The sequence below is a fragment of the Oncorhynchus gorbuscha genome, linkage group LG26, assembly GCF_021184085.1.
Source record: "Oncorhynchus gorbuscha isolate QuinsamMale2020 ecotype Even-year linkage group LG26, OgorEven_v1.0, whole genome shotgun sequence".
Taxonomy (NCBI): Eukaryota; Metazoa; Chordata; class Actinopteri; order Salmoniformes; family Salmonidae; genus Oncorhynchus; species Oncorhynchus gorbuscha.
The window spans coordinates 39,829,102-39,856,200 of NC_060198.1; the positions used below are offsets into that span (position 1 = coordinate 39,829,102).

At 46.0% G+C, this 27,099-nt stretch overlaps 1 protein-coding gene, 6 non-coding genes and 1 pseudogene across 8 annotated transcripts; all 8 read right to left on the reverse strand.

Annotated features, from left to right (window-relative positions):
* Positions 1–1,185: 1,185 nt before the first annotated feature.
* On the reverse strand, positions 1,186–5,022 carry LOC124016091 (60S ribosomal protein L3). Its single transcript, XM_046331618.1, has 8 exons — positions 4,890–5,022; positions 4,073–4,265; positions 3,627–3,795; positions 3,092–3,227; positions 2,644–2,830; positions 2,103–2,461; positions 1,664–1,783; positions 1,186–1,313 (listed from the first exon to the last, which is right to left on the reverse strand). The coding sequence occupies exons 1-8, from the start codon at positions 4,890–4,892 to the stop codon at positions 1,269–1,271; spliced, it is 1,212 nt and encodes a 403-aa protein (XP_046187574.1). The 5' UTR covers positions 4,893–5,022; the 3' UTR covers positions 1,186–1,268.
* Positions 1,397–1,527, reverse strand: LOC124016576. The gene has a single exon (XR_006835387.1). It is a non-coding gene; the product is annotated as a small nucleolar RNA SNORA54 (small nucleolar RNA).
* LOC124016594 lies at positions 2,544–2,624 on the reverse strand. The gene has a single exon (XR_006835404.1). It is a non-coding gene; the product is annotated as a small nucleolar RNA U83B (small nucleolar RNA).
* On the reverse strand, positions 2,937–3,030 carry LOC124016586. The gene has a single exon (XR_006835396.1). It is a non-coding gene; the product is annotated as a small nucleolar RNA U83B (small nucleolar RNA).
* Positions 5,023–20,928: 15,906 nt separating the features above from the next.
* Positions 20,929–25,751, reverse strand: LOC124015938 (annotated as a pseudogene). Its single transcript, XR_006835259.1, has 8 exons — positions 25,619–25,751; positions 24,802–24,994; positions 24,356–24,524; positions 23,819–23,954; positions 23,371–23,557; positions 22,831–23,188; positions 22,390–22,509; positions 20,929–21,056 (listed from the first exon to the last, which is right to left on the reverse strand). The product of XR_006835259.1 is annotated as a 60S ribosomal protein L3-like (transcript).
* Positions 22,123–22,253, reverse strand: LOC124016577. The gene has a single exon (XR_006835388.1). It is a non-coding gene; the product is annotated as a small nucleolar RNA SNORA54 (small nucleolar RNA).
* LOC124016590 lies at positions 23,271–23,351 on the reverse strand. Its single transcript, XR_006835400.1, has one exon. It is a non-coding gene; the product is annotated as a small nucleolar RNA U83B (small nucleolar RNA).
* Positions 23,664–23,757, reverse strand: LOC124016587. Its single transcript, XR_006835397.1, has one exon. It is a non-coding gene; the product is annotated as a small nucleolar RNA U83B (small nucleolar RNA).
* Positions 25,752–27,099: the final 1,348 nt, after the last annotated feature.

Genomic DNA, 27,099 nt, shown 5'->3' on the forward strand with positions numbered 1-27,099 from the left:
ACCAATGCTCCTTATAGGACACTGTAAACGGGTCATCTCTGTATACCGTCACAAGACCCACTGATTGATGCTTATTTATCAAACAGCCTTAGGCCTCACTCTCCCCTATCTGGGGTATCTACTGCAGCCCTCATCCTCCTCATACACCCGTTCCACCAGTGACACGGTGCCAAAGTTGCCACAAAAGGAAACATTCCCGACCCAACAAATTGAGGCTCTTGAGGGCAAAAGGGTGTGCAACTCAATAGGTGTTCATGTTCTGTACACTTTCTATAGCCAGTTGTCTGAATGGAAAATGACTTTCGTTTAGAAAGACGTGGCTGTATACCTTCACATTCATGCAAAGCAATGGTCGAAATCTGACAAGGAATTTATCTAAACGTACTATCATCCTGATCAGTGCACTCTGGACTGTAGTGTTCATTCCCTTGAAAATCCAGACAGCCTGCAGCAGCGGGCCATATCACAATAGTCCAGTCACTTTCTCAGTGTTGATGGAATAAGTGCCAGGATGTTACCCTGACCAAAGTCCCAGTACGCACAAAAATGATTTTAGCAGAGCATTTATACAATGCACATCTTGCAGTGCAACTATGCAGGCAGTCATGAGATTCACAACCCATCAATTAGCCTTGAACTGTACTAATTAACCACAGCTGCAGTCACAATATTCACCAAGCTGTCATCTGCAGCTTCCCAATATACTGACAGGCAGCGGTACAAGGCCACCAGTACTGCCCGAATGCATCCTTCAGCTCACGCAAGGTAGGCAACTGCTACACTGAACTACAGGCAAGCAGTGCTTTTGAAGTCAACCATAAGCCATGTTGACCGTGACAAGTTTAAGGCTGATCGTCAACAGGCAATACGCACAGCCAAAATGGACTGTATAAAAATAGTGAACAATTGCCTCAATATTAAAGTGCATAGCAACTTGACAATAGGTGGCACAGTTGCTACACGATCGACGTAAAAAATAATCTAGTCAAATTCCCCGAAGGCTGCTGGGCTTGTCAACTGTCCTACTTAAAGACTCAAATTGATCAAGGCACATTTGCCAAATAAGCATTCATTTTTTGTTGAACAAATCCATGCATCAACCCAAATACAAGATCTGAATTTGCTGGGCCCACGTAGGCCTCAGATTAAAGTGTGAGATTATGCATATCATAAGAAACGAAGAAGGACTTTTCACTTGTTTTATTATTAAACAACTCCGCAGTGCAGCATGAGGACTCATACCACTAGACAGAGCTAGAGGACGACATTTAGGCAGTCTCTTCCTTGGCAATGCGGTCCTTCTTGAGTGGTCCCTGTAGACAAAAGGACAAAGTGGTCAGTGACAATGCATATAGAGTTTAATAAGCAGCCTCTACACCATCTGTGGCTCCAGGGGTGATGTTCCCAGAGAGTGAACAGGGAACAGCAAAAAAATGATGCCGCTCCCCTGCCTCACTGAAGTTTGATCTAGCACCTGAATGGAACCCAAATTCATACCAAGAGTGAACCAGGTTACGATAAGTGCACTATGGGCATAGGGGACTGAGCTGCAATGCCAGTTGCATGTAAACTAGGGTGGGTCCACCACATTGATCCAGGGGACTTGTGAAACAGAGTGAAGCCATTGGAAGAGACAAGTAAATGTCATGGAAACTGAACGCACCATGAACGCCTTCTTTTCCTCCACTGTCTGGAAGCGGCCGTGGCCAAACTTGGAGGTGGTGTCGATGAACTTGAGGTCGATCTTCTCCGTGGCACGACGGCTGGACTGCACCAACAGAGACTGAAAAAAAGAAGCATATATATATATATATATATATTTTTATATACAGATTAGTGATGCATTCCTTTAACGGGCCATACAGGACAACAACATTTAGCACAGTGTCCATCTGGTATGAAACAAATGCCCTAAAGTCAATACACGCCAGAACCCTACATGCAACAGGGCCAGCACACTGCCATTAGTTTCATCGATCCAGGGAGGGAACTACCCATATTTAATACGTACCTATTCAGTTCAGCCAACTTATAAGTACCCAATGCCAACTGACAATGCATTGGAATATACATGCATAAGATGGAATTATCTCTTTCCTCACCTTACGCAGGGTTAGCACCCTCTTCTTGACTCCAATTGTGCAGCCCTTCAGCATGACAAAGTCATTGGTCACCTCTCCGTAGTGGACGAAGCCACCCAAAGGGGTGATGCTCTTGTTGGACAGATCGTACTCGGTGGCGGCGTTGTTCTTCACCAGCTTGCCGTCCTTGGTGTGGTAGCCCTGGCCGATCTTGTAGATCTTCTTGTTGATCTCTGTGCGGTGGTGGTAGCCCTTCTGACCAGCACGGGCCACGGAGAAGGCCACACGGGAGGGATGCCAGGCACCGATACAGGCCACCTTACGCAGACCACGATGGGTCTTACGGGGGAGCTTCTTTGTGTGCCAACGGCTGGTGACACCTAAAGGGGAAATTTCAATGTTTAGTACCTGAGGGCTTAGCATTAATAACTAAAGCTTGGTTAACTACAGGCATTAGCGAGTTGTGGTCTCAGAAGGCAGCATGGAATGCATCCTCATGCGTGTCAGACACCATGCCTGATGCAGTGTTCCGTGTCTCACACAAAGCCCTTAAGACACATACCTTTGTATCCGTGACCCTTTGTGACACCGATGACGTCGATCATCTCATCCTGGGTGAAGACATTGGTGATGGGGATAGACTGCTCCAGCTTCTCACGGGCCCAGTCCACCTTGTCAGAGATGGAGCCTCCATTGAGCTGCACCTCCATCAGGTGGGACTTCTTCTGCCTCAGGGGCAGCAGCCTCATCTGGATGGGGAGGAGAGAGGCATGTGAGCCTGCTAGTCCTGGGACAAGTATAGCTAGTACAAACACCATGTATTCAAACCAAAATTGGGTTAAATGTGATCCAGGGGACAGTCTCAGAAGGAAGGCAGCATGGAATGTATCCTCATGCGTGTCGGACGTCATGCCTGACGCAGTGTTCCGTGGTCTCGTCACAGACAAAGGGAGATCTGATTGATTAAAACTGTGGCATTGCAGGGAGCGTATTCTATCCCGCTCACTCACCTGCGTGTGGGCGATGATGCGGACGACCTGGCAGTACTTCTTCATGGAGGCAAAGTCCTTCTCCAGCTGCTTCTTGCCCTCGTCATCCTGCCACTTCTTGCAGTACTTTGTGAAGGCCTTCTTCTTGGACTTGTACCTAAGAGCATGCAGCGTGACCGGAGGGTAGGGGAGAAGAGGCACACGGGTTGGCACAGGTCCTTCATAACCCCAGGGGGCCAGCGGAAGAACACTGCACTCAGCTGCTCGCCCAGCCTTCACAGGGGCGAAGGGGGCAGTTACAGCTTCAGAAGGGTTTTCGGCTCATGACGCGGTTTCTAAGAAGCGCTTTCCACCGGCCAGAGGAGCCCGGAGCTCATCAGGACACGAGGCACCCGAGCGGAGCTGCCACCAGGGGGGCACCGGATGTTAAGACTCACTGAAACACCACATATTTTATGTCGAGCAACATGCTTCAAAGCTCATATTTAAACGCAATTATACACTATCCAACCAATAATCAAAATATCTATTCTTTTTCACGTGTATAATGGCTCACCAGTTCCTGTAGAAGCGACGCTTGCACTCATCACTGATGTGCTCAGCGAAGATGGTCTTGAAGGAACGCAGGCCACGGGGGGTCTCGACATAACCCACAACACCCACCACAACCATGGGAGGAGTCTCCACAATGGTCACAGCCTCAACCACTTCCTTCTTGTTCACCTCTGTAGGAAAATAGTCAGGTATGAAGGTCAGTAATACAGGAGTTCCACAGTAGACTTAAATTGCATAAGTTCAATGCTCAACGACTGCGCTCAGTGCTCGACATTCATCAAGGGTTAGACCCAATATGTCCGCCCGTCGAGGGAATCATCACAGGCAGAAAAAAAGACAAACAGTAATGCAAGACCAAAACTAATATGGCTTGGTTATGTATTCATCAATCCCACAGCAATATTCACCCAGTCAATTAAACAAAACAGAATGAAGCCAAATACTCACTTGAGCCAGGTCTGTCGACTTCACGCACGATGTGAGTCATGCCAGCCTTGTAGCCAAGGAAGGCAGTCAAGTGGACTGGCTTGCTGGGGTCATCCTTGGGGAAACTCTTCACCTTACCACGGTGACGTCTGCTCCTCTTGCGGGGCAGGAAGCCCAAGGATCCGTGGCGGGGAGCCGAAAATTTACGGTGGGACTGTAAAGACAACGCAATTCAGCACATTGTCCATGAGGCATACAAAACTATATGAACGCACTTGAGTCAATATGTCAGAACTCGATATTGGTTGGCCTCATGCTGTTCCTGTTCATTCTGTCCGCCCGTCGAGGGACTAGTCACCGATCTTCACGAAATAAATCCCAATTAAATAAATCCCAACTATGGACGGAAACAGAGTCTTGGAATAAACATGTGTAACCGTAGTCGTTAGAGGTTCGGAGGACCTTGACTAGCTACTGTTGGTCGGGCTAATGGGTCAGGCCTCATAAGGTAAAGCCCGTTATAAAACAGTAGAAATTTAACTAGCACGTTGTCAGTCTTAAACAAGTTTGATTGTGAACTAACGTTACAAAATGTCTGTTTAAAATGTATTTGAGTAACGAAGCATGCTAGGCCTCAGAGTATCAGCCATTTTAAACTACCAGTATGCCAACGATTACTTCATACATTCATTCTGTAATAATCTAAGACCATGTTATTATGGTAAGGTCTAACATACAACTATTAATTACAGATGACACATCCTACCTATTGACTTAGAGGGGCAACATAAGGTTTAAGAAGATGCTAAACGGTCTCAAATAAGAAAGACGAACTCACCATTTTGTCTCAGAGCCGATTGAAAAAGAGGCCTATGTAAGGGGTATGTTTGGTATTTATACAAGGACGTGACCCATCACGTGATTAACGTCGCCAACCAGCATCATGGCTCCGCCTTCCTGCTGTACAAACGCTAGCTTCAAAATCTAGAATTCCACTGTAACAGAAATGCATCAGCTAATAGATAAGGCAAAAGCTCTTGTGATTGGTGCAACACCTTTTTTATTTTACAACTGAACAGCAGGGGGCTGTACTAGCAAAGATGAACACTTTTAGCGTACAAGGAAAGCATGCTAAAGTCTGAATAAGCCTTAGGTCACAGGGCCGTTCCCCCACAGTTCTGAATTTAACTAATGGACACATTCATGGATACACGTATGACAGTGTTCACAGTTGTAGGAGTAGCCTCCCTGTGGGCCAATAGAAAGGGCTAGAAAACAACAACAAAAAGCCCATTCCTCAACTTTGTCTGAATTGAGAGACAGAGACTCCTCCAGGGTGATTTGAAGCTCAGGTTTCTAGGTGCAAAGTCTTAACCAGGAGCAGTCTTCTTGCATGTGAGCATGCATGTGAGCGTGCATGTGAGCGTGCATGTGAGCATGCATTGGCAGCTGCGAACAGTCTCTTCCCATTCTGCCACAGAAGAAGGTAGCCAACCCTGCTTCTCCACACACACAGCCCCTCAGCAGGCCTGTTGCTCTCGGTCAAGGTTTATCTTCTGGAAGAAGATCTTCCCAAACTCATAGGTGCTGATCATGACAGCACAGGCTGGGGCAAATTTGATCACCCTGGGTAGGAAACCTGAGGGGGATAAAGAGACACAATTTACCTGATTTAGTCCTCCATTCCATTCAGACTGCTTACTATAACAGCCAGGGTAGTGGGTTCAGGCATTGCAAATATAAATGGCATAATTATATACTTTTTATATATCCTTTGGACTTACCTGCAAAGAGCCCCCTGTATCCCGATTCAGCCAAAATTCCCCTCATGATATGCCATGTGGATGTGGGATTCTTCCAGTGGTGGGCCGTCAGAGCCCTATTTCCTCTTGGTTGCACTGCTTCCAGCCTCAGGTTGAGATTTGGAGGGCTGGTCTTTATGTTAGATCTTTTATCCAATCATATTTGCCATCATGTGTTGCCAGGGTTCTAAAATCTGCCCTCAGGCCTTCAGAATCAATAGTGCGGGCGCTTGTAGCTTAAAGTGAATGGAAATTAAAATTTCGTGTCAACCAATCAGCTTTAGAGTTGGCTATTGTACGCCTGCTGGCTGGCTCCAGTGTTTCACAGGAGCCAGCTAGCAGGCATATAGTGCGTGCACGTCTTTTGATTGGATTACCAATATTGAGAGGCAGGTCCTATATGGGCAGGTATATGCAAACCTCAGAACTAGGAAACTGAATTTGATAAACTAATTAACTTGCGTACTACTAAGCTGTTTTTTTAACCCACAATGGCGGAAGGAGGAGAAGATATCGATTTGGTCGAGGATATAATTATAACGCCATTCTCAAGACAAACTTTTCAAGAAAAGTTAGACATTGTCAGGAGAGGTCACCCGACGCCGATGCTACAAAGCCTGTCACAGGCGGGAAAGGGGTTCGTTCGCCACTTTCAAAGTTCCAACTACGAGCGCTATCAATGGCTCACAGGCTCCGAGAAGCACTGCAAACTGTACTGCTGGGAATGCCTATTATTTGCAAGTGATAGATTTGGTGTTTGGAGCCACACTGGCTTTGCAAACTTGAGTTGTCTAACCAAGGCAGCAATGAGACACGGCTGGGCACTTACAAGCAATGGTGCTTTTGAAAACTTTTGGGGACACCCGAGTGGATCTACAGCTCAACGAACAAGCGTGCAGGGCAACGGGAGCTGCACAATGAAAAGATATTGTACTCTTCCCCTGCAATTCTATGAATAAAAATGTCAATTTCAAGGTGACGCAACGCCTGGTTTCATACTGCGTTTCTGTCTGAATGTATAGTGTCTAGAGCCATGGCATCATAATGATGGAAATAAGAGGTGGATTAATTCGGGTGGGACTGAGTAGGACCTCACTGAAGGCCCAGGCCCCAGGCCCACGGCACGCCATTGGATTCTTCACAGGGACAAGAAGGAAGGGGAGAAAGACAGAGATTTAGTGGGCAATCCTACGTTCTATCAGAGAGGATAAAATACGATTTCAGACGTGAATGGCCATATGGGTACATAAGACCCTGTAATTATGTAACAGTATAATTTTAAACCGTATATTACACATCTCCCAGTGTCTCCATCTCTCCCAGTTGGATCTGTCTTCGTGTCTTCACCACGTCAAAAGGTAGAGTCATGATGGCAGCAACCTGGGACAGAAGACAATAGACACACTCTCTATAAGCAATACCCAGTGAAATCAACAGCAATACACAGTGAAATAAACATAAATTACCCCTGATCTATTGATCAGCAGTACGTTATATAACTAGACAGGTGAAACACTAAAAACAGGCTTTAACCAGGGGGTCCACCTGTTATCAATTATCAATAGTCTGGCCCGGGTCTCTGCTGGCCCAGGTCTCTGCTGGCCCAGGTCTCTGCTGATGACTGCCCAGGCGGAGAGGTGTGTAAGGAGGGCAACACCTGCTGCAAGGTCCCCTCAGATGGCTATGAATGTTGCCCAATGTATCAGGTATGTATGGGGTGGTACTGTTGATACTGTATAGTGGTCTCTATATCCAGCATGTCTCATGAAGAGGGAGTAATATAGTGGTCTCTCTATCCAGCATGGCTCATGAAGAGGTTGTAATATAGTGGTCTCTCTATCCAGCATGGCTCATGAAGAGGGAGTAATATAGTGGTCTCTATCCAGCATGGCTCATGAAGAGAGAGTAATATAGTGGTCTCTCTATCCAGCATGGCTCATGAAGAGGGAGTAATATAGTGGTCTCTCTATTCAGCATGGCTCATGAAGAGGGAGTAATATAGTGGTCTCTCTGTCCAGCATGACTCATGAAGAGAGAGTAATATAGTGGTCTCTCTGTCCAGCATGGCTCATGAAGAGGGAGTAATATAGTGGTCTCTCTGTCCAGCATGGCTCATGAAGAGAGAGTAATATAGTGGTCTCTCTGTCCAGCATGACTCATGAAGAGAGAGTAATATAGTGGTCTCTCTGTCCAGCATGGCTCATGAAGAGAGAGTAATATAGTGGTCTCTCTGTCCAGCATGACTCATGAAGAGTGTTGGATCAGCTCCCACACAGGCCAGTCAAAGCCCTTTTCTGTCCCATTACTCCAATGGTGGAACCAGTTTCCCCCTGATGCTCGGACAGCAGAGTCCCTTTTTATTATTGTATTTTACTACTAGCACTAACTTTGTGATCTCTGTGCAGTGCGGGAGCAATGAGCCATCTGCAATCTTTTTGGGCTCCAACTCTATTCAAATTAAAGTTTCAGCAGGTTCATGGGGAAAAGAAAAAGACCCCAAACTGTTTCTATTAGACAATGTGCTGAGATCTTGATTCACTGTATTATCTGAGTTCACTGACAAAAGCCTCTGTCCATAAATGTGTCTAAGGATGTTTCCACGAAGCACTCTGAATGAATAAGGCTTTTTTATGTACAGTATAGGCATTTTTATTTAGAATTCATAAAGAGGAGCCATTTTACAAGGCTGGATTACATACAATCCTCAGTGGAGGAGAGGAGATACTGACATTACCATGAAGCTACATTGAGTCCTACTAGCCACATACACACACGGCAGTTTTTTATGTTTTGAGAATGGACGTTCTCCCTCTCTCTTTCATCTCTGTCTCTGTCCCTCCCTCTCTCAATTCCTCCATCTTGTCTGGCTAACATGCACAATCTCTCATTCTCTGTCCCTCTGTGACTTACACACTCACATACTACCTCCTCCCTTCTCCAACCCGTCTTCCCCATTGACTTACACTTTGTTTTGTTCTTGCTATCACCATGCCTCTTCCCGCTTATATGCCCCTCTCCTCTACTTTCTCATCTCTTTCCTCTTCCTCTCGCTCTCTCTCTGTCTGTCTCTCTATGTTCTCTCTCTCTTCTGTTGTTTTAGCTTGCTTTCTCATGAATGCAGAACATCTCTCTCCCTCTTTCTCTCCTTCCCTCTTCATCCCTCCCTCTCTATTTATCTCTCTCTGTCTTAGAATGCAGGATATTTGATGAAAGGAGGGAAGTGCTGTTGACATCACTGAAATCTAATTGACAGTGTGGCGATGGTGTCCGTCCATACAAGAGTCCCAGCTCACTGCGGGGGAAGATGCATTTGTGGGCCACACTCCTAATGAGCTCCTTACCACTGGATTCTCTGTGGCTTCAACAGCCATCCTCTCTTCATCCCTCTATCCCCGTCTCCCCATCCTGACAGCGGAGAGTTCAAGTCTGGAGTGGCTAGACGTGCCCTTGAAGAGTCAAGTCCTTTCTTGGCAGCCTAACAGAGTTGGACATTCCATGGGGACGTCATGGAGGGTTAACTCTCCGCACCCACCGCAGTGAGAGGAGAGCAAGGCTCCGGCTACACGGCTCGCATCATAGGCTGGGTTTCCTATGCTCTGTCGCTGAAGGTTACAAAGTGTCATATCTGAAATGGAGCCAGAGGAGGGAGAGATTTCTCACACTCTAATTGTGTGTGTGATTTACTCTCTCTACCCTCCCTTTCGCTGTTTCTCCCCTCTCGTACTGTGTGTCAATATCTGCATTTTAGCATGCAAGAAATTAGCCTCTCACTCTGAGAGTGTCTCCCTCTACCCTTCCATTCCCTTATCTCTCTCTCCCTCCCAGTGCTGTGTGATCAGGGAAGTGTGTGTGTGGGGGGTGAGGCCGGAGGAACATACGGTCTCCTTCTGGCTGGGAATATTAAGAGACCATACTCTTCTCTGGGCTGTCTTTGTGTCTAAGTACAGCAGTCTCCAAGGTTACATAACCTCGCATCAAATCAACAATGACCTTTGTCTGACTTTAGCAGCCAGTGTCCTGGGACAGAGCACCCCATGGGACCGTCAGGCACGTCACCTGAAGACTCGCCTCTTATCCCCAACAAACAGGCCACCGCAAGAGAAGGGCTCGGTTGAGCATGGCTGGAAACTGTTCAGCTGAAGAGTAACCCCACAAGGTTGAGAGAGAGAGAGAGAGAGAGAGAGAGAGAGAGAGAGAGAGAGAGAGAGAGAGATGGCCTCTTGTTTATGCTGACTAGAGAGTTGCTGACTGCGCTCACCTAGGTTATTTTGGGGTCAGGGAGAGGTGAGGCTACAGATAGAGGCATGGCCTCTTGTTTATGACTGACTCACAGAGAGTTTGAAACAGTAGTAGAAAAGAAACCAGGTTATTTTGGGGTGAAAACAGTAGCAGAAAAGAAACAGGTTCCTCATTACAAAACATGTACTTTCAGAAAAAAACAGGTTTTAAAGAAACAGTAGTAGAAAAGAAACAGGTTCCTCGTGAAAAAACAGTAGCAGAAAAGAAACAGGTTCCTCATTAAGAAACAGTAGCAGAAAAGAAACAGGTTCCTCATAAAGAAACAGTAGCAGAAAAGAAACAGGTTCCTCATAAAGAAACAGTAGTAGATAAGAAACAGGTTCCTCATAAAGAAACAGTAGCAGAAAAGAAACAGGTTCCTCATGAAGAAACAGTAGTAGAAAAGAAACAGGTTCCTCAAAGAAACAGTAGTAGATAAGAAACAGATTCCTCATAAAGAAACAGTAGCAGAAAAGAAACAGGTTCCTCATAAAGAAACAGTAGCAGAAAAGAAACAGGTTCTTCATAAATAAACAGTAAAACCACTTTTTTAAAGGCATTGGAGAAAATGGGCCATGATATCCTACCCATCCTGCACTCTGGTGGTGAGAGGCAGTACTTCATGCAGGGAGGAAGGGCACTCCTGCTCCTATAAGTTTGGGGAAGAAAGGAAAGCTGTGTCCATGGGAACGGGCTTGGAATACTGATGCCACAGTGCAGGGGTGCATTGAAGCTGCAGTCTATTCTGGCAAGCTCAGGCTAAGGCCTTAGGTATTCTCATTACAGCTGTCCTCTGAAAGCCATCAACAAATCTTACCTTTTTGTCAGAACTGGGCTTACAAGGAACTCCCTGTCACTATTATTCAATTGTGAATATCTTAAAGATAATAATACAACATTGATCAAATAGCAGCAGTGAAATAGTCTCTCATCATGTCCACATTGCGTTTGTCACTAAGCTTGTCAAAGTCCCCAGTCAGTCCTTCTGGTCCCCATAAGGGATTGTATGATTGTGATCTACTGCCTCTAAATGTTGAAAGTAAAGAGACATTAGACTAAAATGCACCATGAACTCCTTCTTTTCCTCCACTGGTAACGGCTGTGGCCAAATTTTTTAGGTGGTGTCGATTAACTTAAGGTCGATCTTCTCCAGGGCCTCCCGAGTGGTCTAAGGCACTGCATCACAGTGCTAGCTGTGCCACTAGAGATTTTGGGTTCGAGTCGAGGTTCTGTCACAGCCAGCCGCGACTGGGAGACCCATGGGGCGGCACACAATTGGCCCAGCGTCGTCCGGGTTAGGGGAGGGTTTGGCTGGCAGGGATGTCCTTGTCCCTTCACACACTAGTGACTTCTGTGGTGGGCTGGGTGCAGTGCATGCTGACACAGTCACCAGGTGCACATGTGGTGTTTCTTCTGACACATTGGTGTGGCTGGCTTCTGGGTTAAGTGGGCATTGTGTCAAGAAGCAGTGTGGTTTGGTTGGTTTGTGTTTCAGAAGACGCACAGCTCTCGACCTTCGCCTCTCCTGAGTCCGTACAGGAGTTGCAACAATGAGACAAGATCCAGTGCCTTGCAAAAGTATTCATCCCCTTGGTGTTTTTCCTATTTTGTTGCATTTCAACCTGGATTTTTATCTGGATTTCATGTAATGGACATACACAAAATAATTGGTGAAGTGAAATGAAAAAAAGGACTTGTTTCAAAAAATTCAAAAGAATTTCAAACGGAAAAGTGGTGCGTGCATATGTATTCACCCCCTATGAGGCCCCTAGGTCCCAAAACTCCACAGCGGAGAGTGGAATATCTGTCCATAGGACCACTTTAAGCTGTAAACTCCACAGAGTTGGGCTTTATGAAAGAGTGGCCAGAAAAAAATCCATTGCTTAAAGACAAAAATAAGCAAACATGTTTGGTGTTCGCCAAAAGACATGTGGAGACTCCCCAAACATATGGAAGAAGGTACTCTGGTCAGATGAGACTAACATTTAGCTTTTTGGCCATCAAGGAAAATGCTGTCTGGCGCAAACGCAACACCTCTCATCACCCCAAGAATACCATGTTTTTCATCGGCAGGGACTGGGAAACTGGTCAGAATTGAAGGAATGATGGATAGTGCTAAATACAGGGACATTCTTGGCATTCTGGTTTCAGTCTTCCAGAGAATTGAGATTGGGACGGAGGTTCACCCTCCAGCAGGACAATGACCCTAAGCATACTGCTAATGCAACACTTATGTGGTTTAAGGGGAAACATGTAAATGCCTTGGAATGGCCTAGTCAAAGCCCAGTCCTCAATCCAATTGAGAATCTGTGGTATTACTTAAAGATTGCTATACACCAGCGGAACCCATCCAACTTGAAGGAGCTGGAGCAGTTTTACCTTGAAGAATGGACAAAAATCCCAGTGGCTAGACGTACCCCAAGTATTGGGGGGGGGGGGGTGAATAGTTATGCCTGCTCAAGATTTCTGTTTTTTGTCTTATTTCTTGTTTGTTTCACAATAAAAAATACTTTGCATCTTCAAAGTGGTAGGCATGTTGTGTAAATCAAATGAATATACACCCACAAAAAAATATATTTTAATTCCATGTTTTAAGGCAAGAAAATAGGAAAAATGCTAAGGGGGTGAATAATTTCACACGCCACTGTACCAATTGGATACCATGAAATTGGGTAGAAAAAGTGGTAAAAAATAATAATAATAGCAGAGGCAGAAATGTGCTGTTTCATATTTGATAAAGCCATGAGAAGGTACTTCAGAGCAGATGGAGAGATTCTTCCAGAAAGAGGCCATCACCTGAACAGTTGACCTCACCTCCATTAGAAAGGCAGGGAGTAATTAGTTGTGTATTTTACAGTGTTACTGGCAGATTTGGAGAAAGAAGTGATATTGTGTATAAGAGCGCTGTAGGTGTTGGGACTGGACGTATCTGTGCTTGCGCTGCAGTGAGGGTCAGTGCCTCTGGAGGTTATTATTGTAGTAGGATGTCCCTTGGGGGTATCCGTACCTATGTAGAACATGCGGGGGTTAGGTTAATAAACAGGCTGGAGCTAAAACCTCATTGTCGCGCGTCTTTATTTTAGATCATACTACATGGTGTCAGAAGTGGTTTTAAAATTCACATAAACGTGAAAGAGGTACCAAGTAAATCATACATTCAGGCTGTTTCAAAGCAGGGAGGGCACAGTGTTGGAGATAAAACAGCGCATATCATTATTTTGCTAGCTAACGAGCAAGGACTAAGTTATGTTAGATTTGCGTCAATTCGAATCTGGTATCAGGATAAATATGACAATGAGTCACAGACTGTATACTATGTATTTTTTATTAGCTAAGCAATAAGTGCTAAATGCAATTTTCGTATATACGGGCTCTCTGTCCCACCTCGCAGGGCAAACAGAGAACTGACTTGTTCTTGACAAAGATATAATAAATATACCATGCTTCCGAGCCGGCCTGTCAGAGTAGAGACTGGGCGTGGTTTAGACTCACCCAGCCTATCGTTGATTGTTGGCGCAGAGACCGGTCCCTGCCCCTAAGCGCTTCAGTTGATAGATGTAAGTAACTGTTGCTGTGAAGAATATCTATGCGCTCATGCTCGATACCGCACCTGGCTCCTGTTATCTAACAAAAGACCGTTTGTTCTCGCAACACTACGTTCTGAATGTGCCACCCCCCAACTCATTGCACAGTTCCTGTCTTCATGTTATTCTGTATTTTTCCATCATGAGAAAGGCCCATGGCCCTGAAACTGTTAACAATGTTTCAAGTCAGCTATGTTGCAAAACACATACATACATCGACACAAGCCAACAGCAGATAATATTAATTCACATATGGTAACGGGCTATAGTGCATAACACAGAATTCTCATAGTTACTGCTAATCAACATGTTGTAAGGGGAAGAAGCTGGCGGGATTTCAGGGTTTGCGACTCCAAGTTCAACTGCTGACTGATTTCACATTAGTCCCTCGGAGAATTTTGTTTGTATGGACATTCAAAACTGGCCGAAATGGATCAGGCGCTTTGAAAGGTACAGGGTAGCATCAGGCTTAAACGTGAAAAATGAGGCATTTCAAGTTAATACATTGATCTACTCTATGGGTGATGAAGCCGAGGATATATTAAATGCTTCAACGTTGACCGATGAAGAGAAACGTAACTACATTGCCGTTAAAGACTGTTTTGAAACGCATTTTGTAGGGAGACCCAACATTATTTTTGAGAGAGCTAGGTTTAGTATGCGCATACAGGAGCAGGGTGAAACCACCAACAGTTTTATCACAGCTGTTCACAAACTAGCAGAACAGGGAAGAGCTGATCCGAGATCGGATTGTAGTCGGAATAAGAAATATATCACTTTCTGAAAAGTTACAGTTGGATTCCCAGTTTACCTTGTCCAAAGCTGTAAACCAGGTTAGGCAGAGTGACACAGTAAAAAGACAGCAGACGATACAGCGCGACAGCAGCTCCTAGCAGAACGAAGAGAGTGAGGAAATACATGCATTTTCATACAGAGCTAAAAAAAACGGAGGGGAACACAGAACAGAGACAGACGTGGAGAAAACAATCACAGACAGCACCAGTAGCTAGTTAAAATGTTTGTCGCAAATGTGGGAAAGACTGCCCAGCAAAGGATACGGAATGCAGGAAATGTCACAGGAGAGGACACTTTTCAGCTGTCTGTCAATTAAAGCAAATGCATGAATGAGGCTTCAGAGGAGGTACAGCAGGACAGCATCTTTCTGGGAGAAGTAAAGGGAAACAATACTGGCGGGCATTCAGACATTAAACTCAATGGGGAGGTTGTGTCATTTAAACTAGACACTGGGGCAGCAGTAACAGCAATACCAACTAGGCTGTATAGCTATAGCAGAGATGGCCCTTTGCTCTCTACAAACAAAAAACTGTACGGGCCCAGTAATAACATTTTACCAGTGGTAGAGCACTTGGTGATTAAACTGGAGAGTAAAGAGTGCCATCCAGCCTGTCTTCGTCATTGACTCTCTAGCCAGACATTTGCTGGGGCTGCCAGCAATTGAAGCATTGCAACTCATTGAGAGAGTGAGCGAACTGGAGGACCCAGGTGAGGTTTTCAAAAAGAAATTCGCAAAAGAGTTTTCTGGTCTAGGAAGGATATAAGGTGACCACAAAATCCGCCTGAAAGAGGATGCTGTCCCCTATGCCCTTACCACCCCCCGCCAGGTGCCTATCCCTTTATTGGCCAGAGTAAAGGAAGAGTTGGGGAGGATGGAAGACATTGGGGCGGTGTCTAAAACAGAGAGTCCCACAGACTGGTGTGCAGGGATGGTGGTGGATCTGTGTGGACATGACTAAATTGAACGAGGCACTCTGCAGAGAGAGACACATATTACCATCAGTGGAGCAGTTACTGGCTCAGTTGGATGGCTCACAAGTCTTCACCAAGCTGGATGCCCGCTCAGGTTTCTGGCAGACACAGCTATCATCAGAGAGTAGGGCACTCACAACGTTTATAACACCGTTTGGCCGGTACTGTTTTAATGTTTTGCCATTTGGAATCGCTTCCGGTCCTGAGCATTTCCAAAGTCGCATGTCCCAGCTGTTGGAGGGGCTGAATGGCGTCATAGTCCATGAGGACGATGTGCTCGTGTGCGGAAGGGACAGAGCAGAACATGATGGAAGGCTCACAGCAGTTCCTACCCGACTCCAGGAGACTGGCCTGACACTCAATGAAAAATGCACTTTTGCACAATCAGAGGACTTGTTCTTGGGATACAAAATCAGTGCAGCTGGAATAAAGCCGGGCCCCGAGAAGATCAGCGCCATCACATATGCCCAGACCCCAGAATGTGGCTGAAGTCAGGAACTTCTTAGGCATGGCCACATATGTGGGTAAGTTCCTCCCACAGTTCTCAGATACAACCAAACCTCAGAGACTTACTAGCCAAAGAGAATGACTGTCATGGGGTCACATGCAACAGGTGGCGTTTGACAAAATCAAAGGAGATCTGGCCTCACAGAGAGTGCTGGTCCAGTACCGTCCCCACGCTAAGACAAAAGTATCAGCAGATGCATCTTCTTTTGGGCTAGGGGCAGTCCTCACACAGATGCTGGACAACATGGAGTGGGGTCCAATAGCATACATCTCCCGAAGCTTATCCGACACAGAGCAAAGATATGCTCAAGTAGAGAAGGAGGCGTTGGCTATCACATGGGCATGTGAAAGGCTCAGCCAATAACTTATTGGCCTGCAGTTTACAGCAGAGACTGACCACAAACCACTGTTGGCTCTGTTAGGGACAAAAGCACTGGACGACTTGCCTCCCAGAGTTCTGCGCTTCCGCCTCAGATTACTGAGGTTCACCTACAAGATGGTGTATGTGCCAGGGAAGGCACTGATCACAGCAGATGCACTCTCCAGGGCCCCAATTAAACGTCCATTATCAGAGGAGGAGCCATGTCTAGAGGGTGAGGTACAGGTGTCCATTAATGCAATAAGGGACAGTCTACCTGCATCTCAGACCAAACTGCAGCAGATTGCAGAGGAGCAACAACGAGACATCTGTCAACAGATAGTGCAGCAGTGCAAAAAGGGATGGCCCAGGCAGGAGGAACTACCTTAGCTGCTGAAGCCCTATTGGGTGCACCAAAGTGACTTCCACTGTAATGGAGACCTTCTCATGAAAGGACAACAGATAGTTATCCCAGAGACTCTACAACCAGAAATGCTAAACAGAGTGCATGATGGACACATGGGGATAACCAAATGCAGACTGAGGGCTCAACAGTCAGTGTGGTGGCTTGGTCTGAGTACTCAGATTGCCAAGCTAGTGGCCCATTGTGAGGTCTGTACAAACTGTCAACCTTGTCATCCGGAGCCAATGATGGCAACGGAGCTGCCAAAACGGCCATGGCAAAAGGTAGGGGCGGATAAGTTCTATTGGAAAAATGACACTTATCTGCTAGTGGTAGATTACTACTCAAGATACATTGAAATAGCAAAGACACCCATAACCACATCAGCTGGTGTTATCAATGGATTAAAGTCAAATTCTTTCCAGGCAAGGGGTCGCTGAGGTCCTGGTTACAGATAACGCTCCCCAGTTCTCTGCGAGCTCCTTTTCTGCTTTTGCCGCAGAATATGACTTCATACATGTGACCAGTAGCCCCTACCATGCACAGAGTAATGGTGAGGCAGAGAGAGCTGTGAAAACAGTCAAGGGACTGCTGAAAAAGAACAAGGATCCATACAGGGCTCTGTTAGCTTACAGAGTTACACCACTGCATCATGGGCCGTCACCTGCTGAGCTCCTGATGGGCAGGAGGCTGCGTTCCCCATTGCCTGTCTCGCCGGCTCAGCTTAAACCCAGATGGCCTAACAGGAAGGCCTTCGCTGAGAGGGACAAACGTCTGAAACAAACGCAAACTGGAGACTTTAAATCGGAGACACCGTGCTAAAGAGAGGCCAGAGCTGACCGAAGGTCAACACGAGTGGATTACAAACTCAAAGACGCCAGCAATAGTGCTGAGGAAAGCGGATGCCCCACGCTCCTATGTGATGGACACAGGCTCAGAGGGGTACGAAGGAACAAAACACACCTCAGAGCTCTTCCAGATCTACCAGCCACACAGACTGAGGCCACAGAAAATGCACAAAAAGAGGGTGGAGGAGAGAGAATGCTCACAGAGCCACAAGCGCACCCAAAAAAAGGATGTGAAGCCACCAGAGTGGCTGAAAGACTATGTTACGTGAAGAGAAAACATACTGCTGGGGACCATACCCAGCAAAAAGAGATTGTACCTAAGTTAATGTTCATACTGTGTGATTTAATACTTTCATACTGTTTCAGGATGGGAAGTAGCATGTTAGACAAAAACACTGGTTTCCAAATTGCATTTCAGTTATGCTTCAGTGGTTATGCATGTTGAGTTCTTGTTCATGGGAGAGGGGAAGATGTAGTAGGATGTCCCTTGGGGGTATCCATGCCTATGTAGGACATGCGAGGGTTAGGTTAATAAACAGACTGGAGCTAGAACCTCATTGTCGCGCGTCTTTATTTTAGATCATACTACAATTATTACACAACACAGGCCATCTCCATGAGTCTCCCTCCAGACACTGTATCACTTCTTTCAGTGGATGCATCATGTTCATATCACATTCTTTGGGATTTCTTTCCCCTCCTTGGACCTCAACGACGAGAAATGCTTCCGTTGGGGAATGTTTTGAAAAACTGAAATGTGCTGTTGTGTGAACAATGCTCCAAAGACTTAAAGTAGCACTCCAGTCTCATTCTCGCCTCATTGAACACCTGATTTATTTAACAAAAGGCACATCTCAATAGGTGGTCCAGGTATGTCTGACACGGCACAAGTGGGGTTGTTCTCTATTGCTCTTCTATTGTTCCTCGAGCCAATAGACTTTCCATCAAACCAACTCCTTGAATGCCCTCCTGGTAGTTTGCAGTTCTGTCTAAAAACACTATTTTAATCAAAACATATTTGTTTACCCTTTACTGTGAGTACTTTACTGTCTTTATACTTGGGATATCACCTTAACAGGAAAAGTTTAAAAATCACTGGAGGACATCTTTAAGTTAATAGGAAATAAGGACCTTGAAAATCCTTCTGAAAATCAATTTTTTTGCAAAGGGTGCAGAATACTGTATTATGCAGAGATGTGTAGCGGGAGACGTGAGGGACGTAAATGGAGTGCAAAACACCTGCTTTTACCATGACAGACTGACCAGGTGAAAGCTATGTTCCCTTATTAATGTAACTTGTGAAATCATTAAAAAATGATTTTTACGCCTTGAGACAATTGAGACAAGAATTGTGTATGTGTGCCATTCAGATAGTGAACGGGCACGACAAAATATTTAAGTGCCTTTGAACAGGGTATGGTAGTATGTGCCAGGCGCACCAATTTGTGTCAAGAACTGCAATGCTGCTGGGTTTTTACATGTTCAACAGTTTCCTGTGTGCATCAAGTATGGTCCACCACCCAATGGACTTCCAGCCAACTGTTGGATAAACCTGTCAATAATCAACTGACTGGCTTTCTTGATGTTTATAGTATTCTCTCGAGTATGCAATCTGGCTTCCGCTCAGGTTATGGGTGTGTCACCATTGCCCTTGATTCTAAGCAACATTGTGCTGCTATTTTTATTGACTTGGCCAAAGCTTTTGATACAGTAGACCATTCCATTCTTGTGGGCCGGCTAAGGACTATTGGTGTCTCTGAGGGGTCTTTGGCCTGGTTTGCTAACTACCGCTCTCAAAGAGGGCAGTGTATGAAGTCAGAATCTCTGCTGTCTCAGCCACTGCCTGTCACCAAGGAAGTACCCCAAGGACGGTGCACTGTCCTCTCAGCACATAGCAAAGCTGCAGGTGTATGTAGGTTAAGTCTAGACTTGGTTTCCTCTATCGTAATCACTCCTCTTTCACCTCAGCTGCCAAACTAACCCTGACTCGGATGACCATCCTACCCCAGCTAGATTACAGATGTAATTTATAGATCGGCAGGTAAGGGTGCTCTCGGGCGGCTAGATGTTTACCATTCGGCCAGCAGAATTACCACTGCTCCTTATAGGACACTGTAAACGGGTCATCTCTGTATACCGTCACAAGACCCACTGATTGATGCTTATTTATCAAACAGCCTTAGGCCTCACTCCCCCCTATCCGGGGTATCTACTGCAGCCCTCATCCAACACCCGTTCCGCCAGTGACATTGTGCCAAAGTTGCCACAAGAGGAAACATTCCCGACCCAACAAATTGAGGCAATTGAGGGCAAAAGGGTGTGCAACTCAATAGGTGTTAATGTTCTGTACACTTTGTATAGCCAGTTGTCTGAATGGAAAATGACTTTCGTTTAGAAAGACGTGGCTGTATACATTCACATTCATGCAAAGCAATGGTCGAAATCTGACAAGGAATTTATCTAAACATACTATCATCCTGATCAGTGCACTCTGGACTGTAGTGTTCATTCCCTTGAAAATCCAGACAGCCTGCAGCAGCGGGCCATATCACAATAGTCCAGTCACTTTCTCAGTGTTGATGGAATAAGTGCCAGGATGTTACCCAAACAAAAGTCCCATTACGCACAATGATGTTAGCAGAGCATTTATACAATGCACACATCTTGCAGTGCAACTATGCAGGCAGTCATGAGATTCGCAACCCATCAATTAGCCTTGAACTGTACTAATTAACCACAGCTGCGGTTTCATTATTCACCAAGCTGTCATCTGCAGCTTCCCAATATGCTGACAGGCAGCGGTAAAAGGCCACCAGTACTGCCCAACTGAATCAACATCCTCCAGCTCCCTCAAGTTGGGCAACCACTAGTGAACTACAGGCAAGCAGTGCTTTATAAATCAGCTTATTTCATGAGCCATGTTGACCGTGACAAGTTAAGGGCTGATCGTCAACAGGCACGGCCAAAATGGACTAAATTCACAGAAATGTGAGTTAGAGGCACTCATCGAAAGCAAGTCTTAAGGGGTAGGTCAGTTCTGTGCATCTGTCCAGAGTCTTTGTACACCAGTGTCAAACAATAGGTGGTACAAACAGTAGCTACACAACTTTGTGACAAAGAAACTAGTCAAATTTTCCCCTAAGGCTGCTGGGCTGTCAACTGTCCTACTTATCAAGACTCAAATTGACCAAGACACATTTAGCAAATAAGCAATTCATTTTTTGTTGAACAAATCCATGCATCAACCCAAATACAAGAACTCAATTTGCTGGGCCCACGTAGGCCTCAGATTAAAGTGTGAGATTATGCATATCATAAGAAACGAAGAAGGACTTTTCACTTGTTTTATTATTAAACAACTCCGCAGTGCAGCATGAGGACTCATACCACTAGACAGAGCTAGAGGACGACATTTAGGCAGTCTCTTCCTTGGCAATGCGGTCCTTCTTGAGTGGTCCCTGTAGACAAAAGGACAAGTGGTCAGTGACAATGCATAGAGTTTAATAAGCAGCCTCCACACCAGGGGTGTCAAACATACGGCCCCCAAGGAGGTTCGATCAGGCCCGCAGGATAATTTGAAAGTGGAAAAAATGCATAAAAGACATGGAATTAATATTTTTAATTCGCTGCAATTCATGGATTATCCGCTAAGGGGCGCACTCTTTCCATCAGAGTAGAAGACAAGCCGCATCACTGAGACAGACTGAAAACAGCAGACGGTATCAATGCGCCATCTGCTGCTTGTTACGACGTTGTTAATACCTTGGTCTCTACCTCTCCGCTACACCCTCATTAGCCAAAATGTCGTTATCCAAACGGAGAAAAGTAGATAAGGAGTGTAGAATTTTCAAAGAAAAATGGACCACGTCCTATTTATTTACAGAGATGCACGGAAAACCTTTGTGCTTGGTGTGTTTGCAACAAGTTTCGGTATTGAAGGAATATAATATTCGAGGCCACTACGAGACTCATCACAGCGAAAAATATGACGGCTTGCAAGGACAACTGAGAAGAGATAAGATTAACGAATTGCTGGCGGGTCTGAGGAAACAGCAGTCAACTTTCATCCAGAGCCGAGAAGTCAGTGAAGCAGCGGTAAAAGCCAGCTACCTAATTGCTAGCGAAATAGCATTAGCATCGAAGCCGTATTCCGACGGTGACTTTGTTAAACGATGCATGATGAAGGCGGCTGAACTTGTATGTCCCGAGAAGCGACAAGCTTTTGCCAATATTAGCCTGACGAGGAATACTATAGCAGAGAGGATTTCGGAACTATCGGCAGATTTAGACAGTCAATTGAAACAGAGAGTCAAGTCATTTATTGCATTTTCCGTGGCATTTTCCTAATGTTCTTGTGCTTCTTTACACCAAAACAAAGGAAAGACCTGATATTTTGGTTATTTATAGCAGAGTATGGTATAATTTTAATGGTCCGGCCCACTTGACATCTCCCTAGGCCGTATGTGGCCCACGATGCGAAATGAGTTTGACACCCCTGCTCTACACCATCTGTGGCTCCAGGGGTGATGTTCCCAGAGAGTGAACAGGGAACAGCAAAAAAATGATGCCGCTCCCCTGCCTCACTGAAGTTTGATCTAGCACCTGAATGGAACCCAAATTCATACCAAGAGTGAACCAGGTTACGATAAGTGCACTATGGGCATAGGGGACTGAGCTGCAATGCCAGTTGTACGTAAACTAGGGTGGGTCCACCACATTGATCCAGGGGACTTGTGAAACAGAGTGAAGCCATTGGAAGAGACAAGTAAATGTCATGGAAACTGAACGCACCATGAACGCCTTCTTTTCCTCCACTGTCTGGAAGCGGCCGTGGCCAAACTTGGAGGTGGTGTCGATGAACTTGAGGTCGATCTTCTCCGTGGCACGACGGCTGGACTGCACCAACAGAGACTGAAAAAAAAGCATATATATATATATATATATATTTTTTAAATATACAGATTAGTGATGCATTCCTTTAACAGGCCATACAGGACAACAACATTTAGCACAGTGTCCATCTGGTATGAAAAAAAATGCCCTAAAGTCAATACACGCCAGAACCCTACATGCAACAGGGCCAGCACACTGCCATTAGTTTCATCGATCCAGGGAGGGAACTACCCATATTTAATACGTACCTATTCAGTTCAGCCAACTTATAAGTACCCAATGCCAACTGACAATGCATTGGAATATACATGCATAAGATGGAATTATCTCTTTCCTCACCTTACGCAGGGTTAGCACCCTCTTCTTGACTCCAATTGTGCAGCCCTTCAGCATGACAAAGTCATTGGTCACCTCTCCGTAGTGGACGAAGCCACCCAAAGGGGTGATGCTCTTGTTGGACAGATCGTACTCGGTGGCGGCGTTGTTCTTCACCAGCTTGCCGTCCTTGGTGTGGTAGCCCTGGCCGATCTTGTAGATCTTCTTGTTGATCTCTGTGCGGTGGTGGTAGCCCTTCTGACCAGCACGGGCCACGGAGAAGGCCACGCGGGAGGGATGCCAGGCACCGATACAGGCCACCTTACGCAGACCACGATGGGTCTTACGGGGAGCTTCTTTGTGTGCCAACGGCTGGTGACACCTAAAGGGGAAATTTCAATGTTTAGTACCGGAGGGCTTAGCATTAATAACTAAAGCTTGGTTAACTACAGGCATTAGCGAGTTGTGGTCTCAGAAGGCAGCATGGAATGCATCCTCATGCGTGTCAGACACCATGCCTGATGCAGTGTTCCGTGTCTCACACAAAGCCCTTCAGACACATACCTTTGTATCCGTGACCCTTTGTGACACCGATGACATCGATCATCTCATCCTGGGTGAAGACATTGGTGATGGGGATAGACTGCTCCAGCTTCTCACGGGCCCAGTCCACCTTGTCAGAGATGGAGCCTCCATTGAGCTGCACCTCCATCAGGTGGGACTTCTTCTGCCTCAGGGGCAGCAGCCTCATCTGGATGGGGAGGAGAGAGGCATGTGAGCCTGCTAGTCCTGGGACAAGTATAGCTAGTACAAACACCATGTATTCAAACCAAAATTGGGTTAAATGTGATCCAGGGGACAGTCTCAGAAGGAAGGCAGCATGGAATGTATCCTCATGCGTGTCGGACGTCATGCCTGACGCAGTGTTCCGTGGTCTCGTCACAGACAAAGGGAGATCTGATTGATTAAAACTGTGGCGTTGCAGGGAGCGTATTCTATCCCGCTCACTCACCTGCGTGTGGGCGATGATGCGGACGACCTGGCAGTACTTCTTCATGGAGGCAAAGTCCTTCTCCAGCTGCTTCTTGCCCTCGTCATCCTGCCACTTCTTGCAGTACTTTGTGAAGGCCTTCTTCTTGGACTTGTACCTAAGAGCATGCAGCGTGACCGGAGGGTAGGGGAGAAGAGGCACACGGGTTGGCACAGGTCCTTCATAACCCCAGGGGGCCAGCGGAAGAACACTGCACTCAGCTGCTCGCCCAGCCTTCACAGGGGCGAAGGGGGCAGTTACAGCTTCAGAAGGGTTTTCGGCTCATGACGCGGTTTCTAAGAAGCGCTTTCCACCGGCCAGAGGAGCCCGGAGCTCATCAGGACACGAGGCACCCGAGCGGAGCTGCCACCAGGGGGGGGCACCGGATGTTAAGACTCACTGAAACACCACATATTTTATGTCGAGCAACATGCTTCAAAGCTCATATTTAAACGCAATTATACACTATCCAACCAATAATCAAAATATCTATTCTTTTTCACGTGTATAATGGCTCACCAGTTCCTGTAGAAGCGACGCTTGCACTCATCACTGATGTGCTCAGCGAAGATGGTCTTGAAGGAACGCAGGCCACGGGGGGTCTCGACATAACCCACAACACCCACCACAACCATGGGAGGAGTCTCCACAATGGTCACAGCCTCAACCACTTCCTTCTTGTTCACCTCTGTAGGAAAATAGTCAGGTATGAAGGTCAGTAATACAGGAGTTCCACAGTAGACTTAAATTGCATAAGTTCAATGCTCAACGACTGCGCTCAGTGCTCGACATTCATCAAGGGTTAGACCCAATATGTCCGCCCGTCGAGGGAATCATCACAGGCAGAAAAAAAGACAAACAGTAATGCAAGACCAAAACTAATATGGCTTGGTTATGTATTCATCAATCCCACAGCAATATTCACCCAGTCAATTAAACAAAACAGAATGAAGCCAAATACTCACTTGAGCCAGGTCTGTCGACTTCACGCACGATGTGAGTCATGCCAGCCTTGTAGCCAAGGAAGGCAGTCAAGTGGACTGGCTTGCTGGGGTCATCCTTGGGGAAACTCTTCACCTTACCACGGTGACGTCTGCTCCTCTTGCGGGGCAGGAAGCCCAAGGATCCGTGGCGGGGAGCCGAAAATTTACGGTGGGACTGTAAAGACAACGCAATTCAGCACATTGTCCATGAGGCATACAAAACTATATGAACGCACTTGAGTCAATATGTCAGAACTCGATATTGGTTGGCCTCATGCTGTTCCTGTTCATTCTGTCCGCCCGTCGAGGGACTAGTCACCGATATTCACGAAATACATCCCAATTAAATAAATCCCAACTATGGACGGAAACAGAGTCTTGGAATAAACATGTGTAACCGTAGTCGTTAGAGGTTCGGAGGACCTTGACTAGCTACTGTTGGTCGGGCTAATGGGTCAGGCCTCATAAGGTAAAGCCCGTTATAAAACAGTAGAAATGTAACTAGCACGTTGTCAGTCTTAAACAAGTTTGATTGTGAACTAACGTTACAAAATGTCTGTTTAAAATGTATTTGAGTAACGAAGCATGCTAGGCCTCAGAGTATCAGCCATTTTAAACTACCAGTATGCCAACGATTACTTCATACATTCATTCTGTAATAATCTAAGACCATGTTATTATGGTAAGGTCTAACATACAACTATTAATTACAGATGACACATCCTACCTATTGACTTAGAGGGGCAACATAAGGTTTAAGAAGATGCTAAACGGTCTCAAATAAGAAAGACGAACTCACCATTTTGTCTCAGAGCCGATTGAAAAAGAGGCCTATGTAAGGGGTATGTTTGGTATTTATACAAGGACGTGACCCATCACGTGATTAACGTCGCCAACCAGCATCATGGCTCCGCCTTCCTGCTGTACAAACGCTAGCTTCAAAATCTAGAATTCCACTGTAACAGAAATGCATCAGCTAATAGATAAGGCAAAAGCTCTTGTGATTGGTGCAACACCTTTTTTATTTTACAACTGAACAGCAGGGGGCTGTACTAGCAAAGATGAACACTTTTAGCGTGCAAGGAAAGCATGCTAAAGTCTGAATAAGCCTTAGGTCACAGGGCCGTTCCCCCACAGTTCTGAATTTAACTAATGGACACATTCATGGATACACGTATGACAGTGTTCACAGTTGTAGGAGTAGCCTCCCTGTGGGCCAATAGAAAGGGCTAGAAAACAACAACAAAAAAGCCCATTCCTCAACTTTGTCTGAATTGAGAGACAGAGACTCCTCCAGGGTGATTTGAAGCTCAGGTTTCTAGGTGCAAAGTCTTAACCAGGAGCAGTCTTGCACAGCGTGCATGTGAGCATGCATGTGAGCGTGCATGTGAGTGTGCATGTGAGCATGCATTGGCAGCTGCGAACAGTCTCTTCCCATTCTGCCACAGAAGAAGGTAGCCAACCCTGCTTCTCCACACACACAGCCCCTCAGCAGGCCTGTTGCTCTCGGTCAAGGTTTATCTTCTGGAAGAAGATCTTCCCAAACTCATAGGTGCTGATCATGACAGCACAGGCTGGGGCAAATTTGATCACCCTGGGTAGGAAACCTGAGGGGGATAAAGAGACACAATTTACCTGATTTAGTCCTCCATTCAGACTGCTTACTATAACAGCGCTTCAGGCATGTGTAGCTGTGTAGCTCAGTTGGTAGAGCATGGCGCTTGTAACGCCAGGGTAGTGGGTTCGATCCCCGGGACCACCCATACGTAGAATGTATGCACACATGACTGTAAGTCGCTTTGGATAAAAGCGTCTGCTAAATGGCATAATTATATACTTTTTATATATCCTTTGGACTTACCTGCAAAGAGCCCCCTGTATCCCGATTCAGCCAAAATTCCCCTCATGATATGCCATGTGGATGTGGGATTCTTCCAGTGGTGGGCCGTCAGAGCCCTATTTCCTCTTGGTTGCACTGCTTCCAGCCTCAGGTTGAGATTTGGAGGGCTGGTCTTTATGTTAGATCTTTTATCCAATCATATTTGCCATCATGTGTTGCCAGGGTTCTAAAATCTGCCCTCAGGCCTTCAGAATCAATAGTGCGGGCGCTTGTAGCTTAAAGTGAATGGAAATTAAAATTTCGTGTCAACCAATCAGCTTTAGAGTTGGCTATTGTACGCCTGCTGGCTGGCTCCAGTGTTTCACAGGAGCCAGCTAGCAGGCATATAGTGCGTGCACGTCTTTTGATTGGATTACCAATATTGAGAGGCAGGTCCTATA